The 11332-nt window shown below is 41.1% G+C and overlaps 3 protein-coding genes across 3 annotated transcripts; 1 reads left to right on the top strand and 2 right to left on the bottom strand.

Moving 5' to 3' along the window:
- Positions 1-5554: 5554 nt before the first annotated feature.
- Positions 5555-6778, top strand: LOC134181569 (uncharacterized). Its single transcript, XM_062648837.1, has 3 exons — positions 5555-6143; positions 6264-6530; positions 6723-6778. The coding sequence occupies exons 1-3, from the start codon at positions 5555-5557 to the stop codon at positions 6776-6778; spliced, it is 912 nt and encodes a 303-aa protein (XP_062504821.1).
- On the bottom strand, positions 6036-7945 carry LOC134181190 (uncharacterized). Its single transcript, XM_062648415.1, has one exon. The coding sequence runs from the start codon at positions 7889-7891 to the stop codon at positions 6806-6808; it is 1086 nt and encodes a 361-aa protein (XP_062504399.1). The 5' UTR covers positions 7892-7945; the 3' UTR covers positions 6036-6805.
- LOC134181567 (uncharacterized) lies at positions 7929-9030 on the bottom strand. Its single transcript, XM_062648836.1, has 4 exons — positions 8823-9030; positions 8561-8761; positions 8084-8492; positions 7929-8018 (listed from the first exon to the last, which is right to left on the bottom strand). The coding sequence occupies exons 2-4, from the start codon at positions 8713-8715 to the stop codon at positions 7929-7931; spliced, it is 654 nt and encodes a 217-aa protein (XP_062504820.1). The 5' UTR covers positions 8716-8761; positions 8823-9030.
- Between the last annotated feature and the right edge of the window lie 2302 nt (positions 9031-11332).

Genomic DNA, 11332 nt, shown 5'->3' with positions numbered 1-11332 from the left:
TGTTAAAATTGTAGTTTGGTAAGATTTTGTGAGTGCAAAAGAGCAGCCTAAGGCGTATCTCCAATAGGGCCTGTAAGCCTAAGCATGTTCAAGATTTAGCGCGTTCCCATTAACATAAATAAACCTAATTAAATATAAACTTAAAAAGCCTTCGCTAGACAAGATTCAGAGGTACTTTACTCAAGCGGTTCAAAAGTTTAACTGCCACGTGATTATATACCATGGTATCATAAAGCACGTTGCACAAATTTTGATTCTAATAATAATAATAATATTTATTTATTTCTATCGCATCACATACAGTAATGCAGTTCCCACTGGAGACATACCAACACACGTACAACACACAGCTAAATGCAGTAACAACACAAGACAAACTACCTCTCTTCAACCCTTACTTACTACGACATTCCTAACTGTAACTTTTGTCAACCACCAGAAAAAGTTCTTTTACTAAGACATTTATTGAATGAAATGCCCTTTGTAAAAACTTAAATTTGGAATGCTTCATTCTCTCTACTAATTCTTGAAATGTACCTCCAAAGCGGTCACAAATTGATTCGTTCCTCTTCATACCCAATCCTCTTCTCACACCTTTTCTCAGAGCCATATTGATCGTCCTCTTCACAACTGTTCTCTTCAAATCCCACAAATGACAGCCACATGACATGATATATGGGAAACAACTGTCGATCCACTATCTTCATTCACACCTTTTGTGATTCACACATACAATAAAAAATTAAATCTTTTTCTTCTGCAAACAGGGAACACACATCCAACATCCCCTGCATTCAATGCGTGTAGGTGACAGTAAATTCACATCGTCTGCATAGGCAACACTGCCAACGTACATGTAACCTACCCTTGCCCCATATCCACAACTCCTCACAACAATTAATAACTTATCTAAATAGGCGTTGAAGAGCAGGAAAGGGGAAAGCACATTCCTCTGTCTTACTCCATGACCAACTAAAAAAATTCCAAAACATTTCTTTAATTTCACTTGCATCTTTTGATTAGCATACCACACTGAAAACAATCTTACCAAATAAACTGGTACTCCCACTTTTAACATCCTGTAAAATAATCTGTAATAAGGAACTCTGTCATAAGCTTTTGAAAGATTCAGAGCGCAGACATACATTCCCGAGTTTCCTCTCTCCAAATACTAGTCTATTGTGCTCCTTAATTAATACAAAGAGCAGTCAGCGCAACTGTGGTTACGTTTAAACCCAAGTTGCTGATCAGTTTTCCTAACAACACTGCTCAAACGTTCCACAAGAACCGATTCCAAGACCTTGGACACCACAAATGAAATAGAAATTCCCCGATAATTATTTGTTTTGCTGTATCTCCACGCCTGTCTTTAACTATGGGCACAATATATGATGTAAGAAACTGTCGATGAACAAATGAATGTTTTGTGCCTATGCATTGTTCTCTCTTCTGTAATGGCAGTTGGAATAGACGATATTTGGGTACGGAGCTTTTACAGCATGCGCATTCTCGAGGGTAAGACACACCTTTCGCCGATCTCGCTGTACACAAAGTCCACATTTCCGGGTCTGCTTTTGAACCGTATATCTTCTTGCTGTTGACTACGCTTCGTAGATAAGTTCTCTAATTTACACCATTTCGTTTATCTGTTGCGAGACTGCCTGCGTTGAGACGCGTAGGAAGCCATTATTTGAGTACGGCTTCTCAAGGGTAACAGACTGCTGTTCAAGCTTAAGTCGTCCAATTCACACTCTGAACAGATACATGTGGAGCGGAAGCACTGACTACTCATTGCCTAGCAATGGATTAGTTTTGGCGAGTAAAGTCATGCCACATAAGAATCCATTTGGAATAACCTGACATGTAGGACGTTCGGCGTTGTTTCTGCCATCGGCATTCTAGCTTGCTTCTGTATAAATATGATTGGCCAAGTCGATGTTGTTACAGTGATATTTAGCATTTAATAGGACCTGACGCGGATTAGAGCTAGTACACATACTATACAGTCTGTTTATACATTTGGCACTACCAGTCTACAAGTCCCAGCAACATGCAGTTATGTCTAAAGTAACACAACACTATTCCATGTAGCTGTAATGTCTAATCAGAAAGTAGAGGCTGTTCTACCTCATCTGCAATTGATCAAGACATGTGCAGTAGTGCATGATCTCAAAAGTGAAGATGCTGATTGTCAAAAATGTCAATGAGGCAGAAGCTGATGGTTTACGTCGGATAATTGAACAACAAGAAATAAAATAGTGAAATTTTAAAACAAAATTAGAGTTCTCAAGCAAGACCCTGCATCTGCAAAGTCTGAGTAGCAAGGAAAGGCATCCTCGCTCAATTAACACGCTGCCAAATGATAAAATCAAGTTTAATACAGGTTTGTTTCACAAAATGTCCTTGATACAGTGTGGATCGAGTTCCATGAACCAGCAGCCAAGACTATTGCTTTGTCTGTCTAGTAAACAAAATCAAGTGATGTAGGCTCATGAGCTCACCGCCTTCCAGTGAAGGGTACGTTGCATAGGCTAGACAAATTTTTGCTGACACTAGTTCGACAAGATACACAGTTTCACAGTTCCACAGCTTAAGAACGTTAAATTGAGAAAACAAGTAGTCCTATTCAGCCACACAGTGCGTCACATTTAGTTACCCGAATGGGTTCCCCTACCGCAAAATCTTCACCTGGCAAACTTCCATCGATAAGCAATGAGTAGTTTGTGCTTCCACTTTACGTATATCTGCTCAGAGTGTGACTTCAGCGTTGAACAGCAGTCTCTTACCCTTGAGAAGCCGTATTCAAGAAATGGCTCCTAATCGTCTCTACGCAGGCAAAGTCGTTTGCAAGATGCATGAAATGGTAAGTAGTGGACTTACTTACAAGGTCTAGGCAACGTGGACTTTACAGCGAGATCGGCGCGAGGTGCGTGTTGCCCTCGAGATTGCGCATGCTCTAGAAGTTTTGCTCTCAAATATTGTCTATAGAAGGTGGTTTAGTAGTAGAGCCAAGCCAAAGGTTATCACAAATGGGATGTGCGTGGTAAATGTTGGGTTTCCATGTAAATTGTTATCTGTACGTAATTACTTGTCATTTTTGCTTGTGTGTGCATCGTAGATCGCAAACAAGTTAAGACTAGACAATGGCAAACATGATCGAATTACACAGTTCTGGTGATAAACTCTCTCATTCATCGCAGCCCCTCGCTTAGCTAGTGTAGGAATTCAAATTTTCTGTGCCAGTGGCGTTGCAAATCTGTTTACGGTATTGCAAGCGAGGGAGGTTTTGCTTACTCATGATGATATCCACGGCACACTCCCCATCGTGAACATCTTCCTACGCCACTGAATGTGATTGGCGCTTGGTCCATTGTCTCTGGTTGCCATGAACAAGCAATCGCAAAATAATGCTCTGTGATTGGGCCAAACTTTGCAATAGCGTTGATGGCGGTAGTTGGATCTAATCCGTTTGAAAGAAACACAAATTTGTAAACATTCCTTTCGGTTAAAGTCTCAAAAGAATAATAATTGTAAAGCGTTTTCTCAAGATTCACAACTTAACGTACAAAAAGAGATCTGTCACCGTGGAGAAAGAGAAGAAAGAAGAAGGATAAAAACAAAAGATATGGCGTTGGTCATGCAAATGACAGCTTACAATCATTGAAACTGATCGTAAGCAAAACTACAATTACATGAAGGTCTACTTACCTTTTAGTGTACCTTTAGGAACTTGATGGAACAGTTATCTGTATGCTTACGGCAGCATAACGCTAAAATAATTTGCGATTACTTAGAGTGTGGTGTTGTAATATCCCGGTTTAGAATGTTCAAAATATATACAATAAATAAAAAACATATATATATATATATATATTCATCTTTATCGTATACATGAACAGTCCCGCCCAATATACCCAAAAACTTAATTATGCATGTCCAAACTACAAACATCCGTTATCTCTATCTTCTAACGTTGCAAAACCAACCCAAAATTATGTGAACATAATTTGAGAGATATTTGTTGTAATAAGTTGTTTAATTAAAGACTTTGAAAACGTCATGTGAATTATTGCAGAAATTCTCGATGTTATGGAGCATAGAATCTAGAGACTCTATGGTGTCCAGAGACCGAGAGTTTCCACAGCAAATGGATAAACAGCAGACTTCTGGTTGGTAAAGCGATGATGTACAAACCGTTTAAGGTGTAAGATCGTTGTCTGACAATGAATGTTCATCTGTTTCATCTGTACATGCAGTGTGAGCTGAGAGCTTTAGCAGCCGTGCGTGATCAGCAACTAGACGCCTACTGCCTCATATGAAACCTATAGGTCATGATCTATGGCTGACTTACCGCTTAGACTAAAAAAAGATATTCTGTCCTTTCCGTGTCGCTTCTGGGAAGCCTGTGTCCTTGCATTTGCATTGAATTGCGCAAAGCCATGATATCCCATTAAGAACGCGCGGTAATGTTGATCGATGGCACGTGACAACAAGGTTAGACAATAGACCTTTTCACAGGGCGTGGCACCAACAACGTCATCACCTACCGCGGCGTCAATTTGGTTCGCTTTTGATGCATTGGCGTTTGCTAACCGCGTGAGTCTAGAGCCAAAGCAACAATTTTTCTTTTCGAACTTTAATCGGTGCGTATAGCGATGCATCGAGTTAGGTGAGGCCTCATTAAGACTCGGCTCTTGTGTGTTTTGCGTGTTTTACGGTGATGAACAACCTCTTTCTGATCTCTTTCGTGACTCTACCGTGTCATTTTGAGTGATGATTAAACATTGAGACTTGACAGACGTCAAATGCAGGTACAAACGTGCGTACGTAATCTATGATGCGTGTTCTGTGTGGTACGCACTTACCAAATGGTTTGGTTTGTACCTCCTGAATACTTCCTAGAAAGTGCATCGTTTAGGGAATGTCTGATGTGAAGAGGAAGTCTTTAGACAAGTCTGGTGGTACTGAGAGGTAAGAAGAGATGCATGATTTCATCATGAGGTAATGTCCTCAGCTGTGGCTGTCATATAGATAAACCAGTCACTCAGTGTTGCTGTACTGTGTTTAATTTTTTGGAGTGTGTAATTGCCGTTCTATCATGGTTATTTGCTGTGTTCCTGGATGTACCAATGTATCTGCCAAGGGGAAATATTTGAAGTTTTTCAGATTTCCTTCAAATGAAGAGGAACGTCAGAAGTGGTTAGAACAATTAGGACTTGATGATGTCTCGACCAATGCCAGGGTATGTGGTAGGCATTTTGCTCGTGGAACCAAATCAACAACAGGAGTAATACCAACGTTGTCCAAGACAAAGCCATCTTTTTCTGTTGCTGCAATAAAGCGATCCAGAGTTAGAGCTTCTTTTACATGGTCACCATCAAAACAAACTCCTCCTTTGAAAAGGCTTGCTGCAAGAGTTATTTCAAGACCAAGAAGGCCTAAATCTTCTACTCCTAAGAAGAACGTTGCAGCATGCAGGCGGTCTCTAAGTCTTATTTCCCCAATACGGGAACATGAAGACAGAGATGTGGATGTTGCAGAAGACTTTGAAGACATGTTTCACAGTCTAAGTATTGATGTTGAGCCTCACTCTGACTGTGCATCGTGTTTTGAGCTGCAGGAGGAATTAAAGGAAAAAGAAAACTGTATCAAATTACTTGAACAGCAAATGTCTAGTGGCGAGAATTGGAGGGTTGAGGCAATTCAAGATAATGATGAAAAGACGTTGTTTTATACAGGATTTCGCAGCTACAATGATTTCAACGGTTTTTTCAAGTCGTTAGAGTATGCTGCCACTTCACTGAAATATTGGTCACAGAGACATACAGCATTTACAGAGAGTAAATCAGCAAAACTTCGTTCTCTTTCACCTCTAAATGAGTTTTTTCTGACAATGGTTCGTCTTCGTTTGGGGCTAGAGATGAAAGACCTTAGCTACAGGTTTGGCTTCTCTCTTTCTCAAGTTCATAATATATTTGTCACATGGATAAACTTTCTCTATTGCCATTTGAATGACGTTGACTGGTGGTTGCCAAGGGACACTCTACGTCGAAGTTTACCACAGTCATTTAGAGAGGCTTTTCCAAAAACCACCTGCATCATTGATGCAACAGAGCTTTTTACAGAACGTCCTTCAGATAGGGGTTTGCAATCAGCTTTCTTCTCCAGTTACAAACACCACCACACTGTGAAAGCATTGGTTGCAATATCGCCATGTGGTCATGTCATGTTTGTGTCACGACTATTTACTGGTGCTATATCAGACAGGGAACTTACCAAGCAGTCTGGTTTTCTTAATAAATTGGTGCCTGGAGACCAAGTCATGGCAGACAAAGGATTTATTACTGCCGACATTCTCATGGACGTTGGGGCATCTCTTGTGCTACCTCCTTTTCTAAAAGGAGGAGGTCAGTTTGCCGAGGAGCAAGTCATTAAATGCCGGCAAGTGGCGTCTCTTAGAATCGATGTAGAAAGGGTGATCAGACGGATAAAGAACTATAGAATTTTACAAGGCATAACACTTAGTTCAAGTATGGATCTTTTAGATAAGGTATTTACTGTATGTTCGTATCTAACGAATTTGCATCCACCTCTTGTACGGTAGATTTAATTTTGTAGGGTAGATTAATATTAATTAGTGTCATGATATTAAGTTTTGTTTGGAAAAGTAAATATATTGGCTTTTGTTATAATTCTGTACTCTTGTGTGTCACATGTTCCAGAATACATCACACTACCACTTGCTGTTCAATTTCATTTTCAATCATTACAACATTAATAGTACAAACAGAACTCTATCTACTTGCTACCTAAGGTCCAACATGGGCAAGCCAAGTGGAAACCTTGCTGAAACTATTTCTGCTAATACACACTTGTCATAAAAATTTTCTAATTTAGGCAAGCATTCCTGTAACCAAAATTTATGTTTATACTTAATTCGGTCTATAAATATGTCATATTGTGTCCATACAACGAAGTCACACCAGTTCCTTCCTGCTATGGCCATCTGACCTTGCACCTGGTAGAAATACTTGTGTCTTCTATTCAAGTGCAACTGGCCATCCTTCCATTGACAGTAGAAGCCAGGCATCTGTGCAGCTTCAGAGATCGTTTTTGTTCGCATTGAATATGGACACTTGATTTCAAGCACACCATCTGTGTCATCAACGTTACTTGGATCATAGATTAAACCATCTGGTGATGCTCCCAACCATCCATGCTCTGTATCAACAAAAAGTCCACATTCCGATACCTGTATTCCTGCATGACCTCTTCGACGCTGCATTTCAAGGTAAAATAAGCGAGCAACTACCTCATTATCTTGGCCCCACCTTATTGCAGGCAGCCATGTTGGTATTTTTGTATAACCTAAAATTCTCTTTACCAGAGGATCTGGCAATGTCATTGCCTTTCTCTTCACAACATCTGCAAATATGGAGGCAGTTAGTCTGTTCTTTCTCGCTTCAAACCATTTTGGGTTTAATACCTGGCCTCTTGTTGTAAATTCAATAGCACTCTGCTGCGCATCAGACACTTGCAAAGATGCCTTAAAAGCAGTACACATACCACTCAGTTCATCCAGGTCAGCACACATATCACTCAGTTCATTCAGGTCAGTATGACCCATGTCTTCAACAGGATCAGCAATGTCTGTTGTTGTTGCCAGTAAAAGTTCATCATCTGACAAAAACATTTGGAAGTTCTCAGATCTTGCCACAGGAAGAGGAGGAGGTGGGGGAGGTGGGGGAATAAAGACACTGACAAGCAATGGCATGTTGTCACTTTTGTAACTGTTGATAAGGTCAGAAGCAAAACATTTCATCATGATCTCTCCTTTTCCTCTCAAAGCAGGAGGTCTTGGATCAAAATCTTTTGCCTTAGTGGTAGTCATGGAAGAAAGCTTCTCTTGTCTGAAGATCTTGTGCTTCTTAAGAGAGATACTGGTGATAGGCCCAGTTGGTTTCTCCTTGCTTCTTGGTTGTCTCCAAGCACAGGGCTTTGATGTAGGAGCAAGCTTGCTTCCAAATGATTCCATTGACCACAAAGCAGCAGACACATGAATGCATGAATGTGATAGGCCAGCAGGACAAGTGCAGTGTGCAAATTTGATGTTGTGGCTACGTTTCTCAAAGGCGATGCATACTCTCCTGATCTCTTGTTTCATTGTAGCTAGCACTTTGAACTTCATCCAAGTATAGGCAAACTGAGTTGTATTGAGGACCATCTCAATGACATGACCAGACTTCCACACGGTATGACCTTCTGTCAGACTTCTGAATGCAGCGGCCTGAATTGATGACACGCCTGTTGCTGGTCGCATGTGGTGTAATATGCTAGCTATTTTTACTACTGGGCAGACCATGTGTATTTTCTCCATCTGATTCTGCCAACCATCTGAAGCACAATCAGGCAGTCCAAAAACACACTCTTGTTCTGCCTCTTCACTAGAATCTTCTAGCAGGTACATTCCTTGTTTGATGGCATTCGTGACTCTGTACACAGAATTAAAACTAGTCAAGCAATAGTGGCAAACAAGCACATGCATTGTCAGTTATCTCACCTTTCAATAAGAATAGACTTTGTTCCAGTTGTTGAAAGAGCAAGGTCACTGGCAATAGTACGATGTCGTTGTAAGAACATACAAAGATCTCTTTTTGTACACATCTCAGGACTCTTGCCAAACACTGAATCTACGAGCACTTTGGAAAACGACATGACGGAAAAGTAAACACAGTACAGCAACACTGAGTGACTGGTTTATCTATATGACAGCCACAGCTGAGGACATTACCTCATGATGAAATCATCCATTCTTTGCTTACCTCTCAGTACCACCAGACTTGTCTAAAGACTTCCTCTTCACATCAGACATTCCCTAAACGATGCACTTTCTAGGAAGTATTCAGGAGGTACAAACCAAACCATTTGGTAAGTGCGTACCACACAGAACACGCATCATAGATTACGTACGCACGTTTGTACCTGCATTTGACGTCTGTCAAGTCTCAATGTTAAATCATCACTCAAAATGACACGGTAGAGTCACGAAAGAGATCAGAAAGAGGTTGTTCATCACCGTAAAACACGCAAAACACACAAGAGCCGAGTCTTAATGAGGCCTCACCTAACTCGATGCATCGCTATACGCACCGATTAAAGTTCGAAAAGAAAAATTGTTGCTTTGGCTCTAGACTCACGCGGTTGGCAAACGCCAATGCATCAAAAGCGAACCAAATTGACGCCGCGGTAGGTGATGACGTTGTTGGTGCCACGCCCTGTGAAAAGGTCTATTTACTTTACATCAAGCAGAAGTGATTTAATTAATACCATTGTAATCAGCATCATTTAATAATGATTATCATCATTGTCATGGGCTTTATTAACAAATACTAATGGATAGCTAATCCTAGAATTTGAAAACATTGGTTGCAATTTGCAAACTACCTGTAGAGGATCAAAATTTTAAAAAGTAGCCAAATTTTGGGGGCACATGCCCTCAAGAGCCCCATAGCTACGCCACTTGAAGGCTTCAGACTGTTGGCTACTGTAAATGAAACAAGCTGGGGCAACTCAAAAAAAAAAATGTATCACCAGGACGACTATCGTCATAACCAGAACCCATTTCGAATGTCTGTTGCTCGTTAGAAGACTGTGGTAAATCACTTCCCAAAGAGCGTCGAGACGTTTCATCCGGAGAAGGTCTGTTCATCTTTTTTCTGGTAATTTCTGCAAAACAGGAATCTTTCTGGTAACTAGCAATACGTGCTAGATTCGGTCGGACAGTGATTTATTTATTCTAAAAGCAGCTCTATTCTACCTACAAACGAAAACGAAGTTGCTTCCACCAGTCCGGCAATTAAGCTTCTAGACAACTCTCAGTACACATGACCACGTGACACTAGCTTTCTGCATAGTAGGAATATCGCTACAACTATTCTTCCACTAATACAGACCGTTTCCATCTGTTGCTTAGCACTTTTCTACAGTAAGACAAACATTTCTGAACTTATCCAATGTTTGTCCAGGCTTCCGTTGACGAGAATCAGCAGTTCAAAGTATACGTGGTCAAGCACGACAGATACCATTTTCTACATACTAGTAATGTCTCGGCAAATCGCTATCATTCAAACTTGACAAATAATAATTTACATCGCTTGCTTTCCACAATGCATAGAATCATATCCCAAAGTTTATGATTATTCCGACGTCATCTTCTCAGATTTTTAAAATTTCGACCAAACGATCGATATCTCACGTTTCAACTCTATGTAGTCACTTCTGCTGGTAAAGTATAACGTCTAGACATTACCTTTTTGCGCAACGTTTAGTTTTATTATATTTGCGAACGACTGTCATAGAGCGACGCCCCTGTTATCGAACACCATCATTCATCGGACAGCCGTGCAAGAAGTAAACGAAGTAAGACTGAGCTTTGCTAGAGGCCACAGTAAGAAGGATTAGTAGAGACTGTGATTCCAGACGTGAGACTTCCAAAGGCTTGAAACGGTTATGCTAGGACGGTAAACGTGATCCTTCTCTGCGACCCAGGTCATCGGACACCTCCATCATTCACCGGACACGACCTCCCCCATGAAAACGCAAAGGCCATTCTGCAACTTCGCACCTGAGATAGGCTTATAGGTGACTAGCTAGCACAGTAACACTATCACAGTCTCCGTTTGCTACTCTCCAGGAGAGATAGTGCACGCTCATTGAATCGAGGTAACGCCCCTTTCGTCAGACAGTCTTGTTTCTTTGCAGCACCAGTCTGCAGGTAATAATGTCATGAGAGAGAGTTGGAAGGAAATATCGTACAGCCCCCAATTCGTTTGACCTTTATTTGACTCAGCAACGGTTATTAGTGGAAACTGCTAAATTTTCTCTGCTGACAAGCTCACTCTGTTGGCATCTACTGGCGCTCAGTTACTGTCTAGTCTTCCCAGCGTAAGAATTTGGACTCCTGAGTGTCTTGCAGCGCAACTGCACAGGCTTGAGGCACCGGATGTAGCAGACAATTTACGTCATCCATGTTCGAGCTTTGCGGTGGGCACATTCTCCCAACTCGCACAGGAACAGCCCGTGCTTTCTTTTCAAGGCGCCTAAATTGTTACTTGGCTCTGACTAAGACGTGTGCAGGTGTTTCTATCTCAGTTTGATATCCACCTTTGCCTGACCTTGCACCGTCACGAAGTGCAACACGTCATCGTTGGTACAACCAGCTGTACTGAATGCAGGAACTTTGTTTACTATCAGAGCAGCTAGAACCTTCACACCTGCTTCTCCTAGGTAAAGTTGAATTAGATTACGTCAAGTCCTTGTCAACGCGCGCTAC

Source organism: Corticium candelabrum, chromosome 6, assembly GCF_963422355.1.
Source record: "Corticium candelabrum chromosome 6, ooCorCand1.1, whole genome shotgun sequence".
In the NCBI taxonomy this organism is placed as follows: domain Eukaryota; kingdom Metazoa; phylum Porifera; class Homoscleromorpha; order Homosclerophorida; family Plakinidae; genus Corticium; species Corticium candelabrum.
Note: the sequence above shows the minus strand (reverse complement) of the source record. Positions and strands in the feature narration are given on the sequence as shown.

Bases quoted from the DNA above. Each gene is read 5' to 3' on its own strand.
- LOC134181569 (XM_062648837.1), top strand. From the start codon at position 5,555: ATGTTTCACAGTCTAAGTATTGATGTTGAGCCTCACTCTGACTGTGCA. The intron at 6,144-6,263 runs GTTTGCAATCAG...GTGCTATATCAG, and splicing joins AGAACGTCCTTCAGATAGGG to ACAGGGAACTTACCAAGCAG. The intron at 6,531-6,722 runs GTATGGATCTTT...CACATGTTCCAG, and splicing joins AGGCATAACACTTAGTTCAA to AATACATCACACTACCACTT.
- LOC134181190 (XM_062648415.1), bottom strand. From the start codon at position 7,891: ATGACTACCACTAAGGCAAAAGATTTTGATCCAAGACCTCCTGCTTTG.
- LOC134181567 (XM_062648836.1), bottom strand. From the start codon at position 8,715: ATGTCGTTTTCCAAAGTGCTCGTAGATTCAGTGTTTGGCAAGAGTCCT. The intron at 8,493-8,560 runs GTGAGATAACTG...TTCTGTGTACAG, and splicing joins AAGTCTATTCTTATTGAAAG to AGTCACGAATGCCATCAAAC. The intron at 8,019-8,083 runs GCTGGCCTATCA...ATCATTTGGAAG, and splicing joins TTGCACACTGCACTTGTCCT to CAAGCTTGCTCCTACATCAA.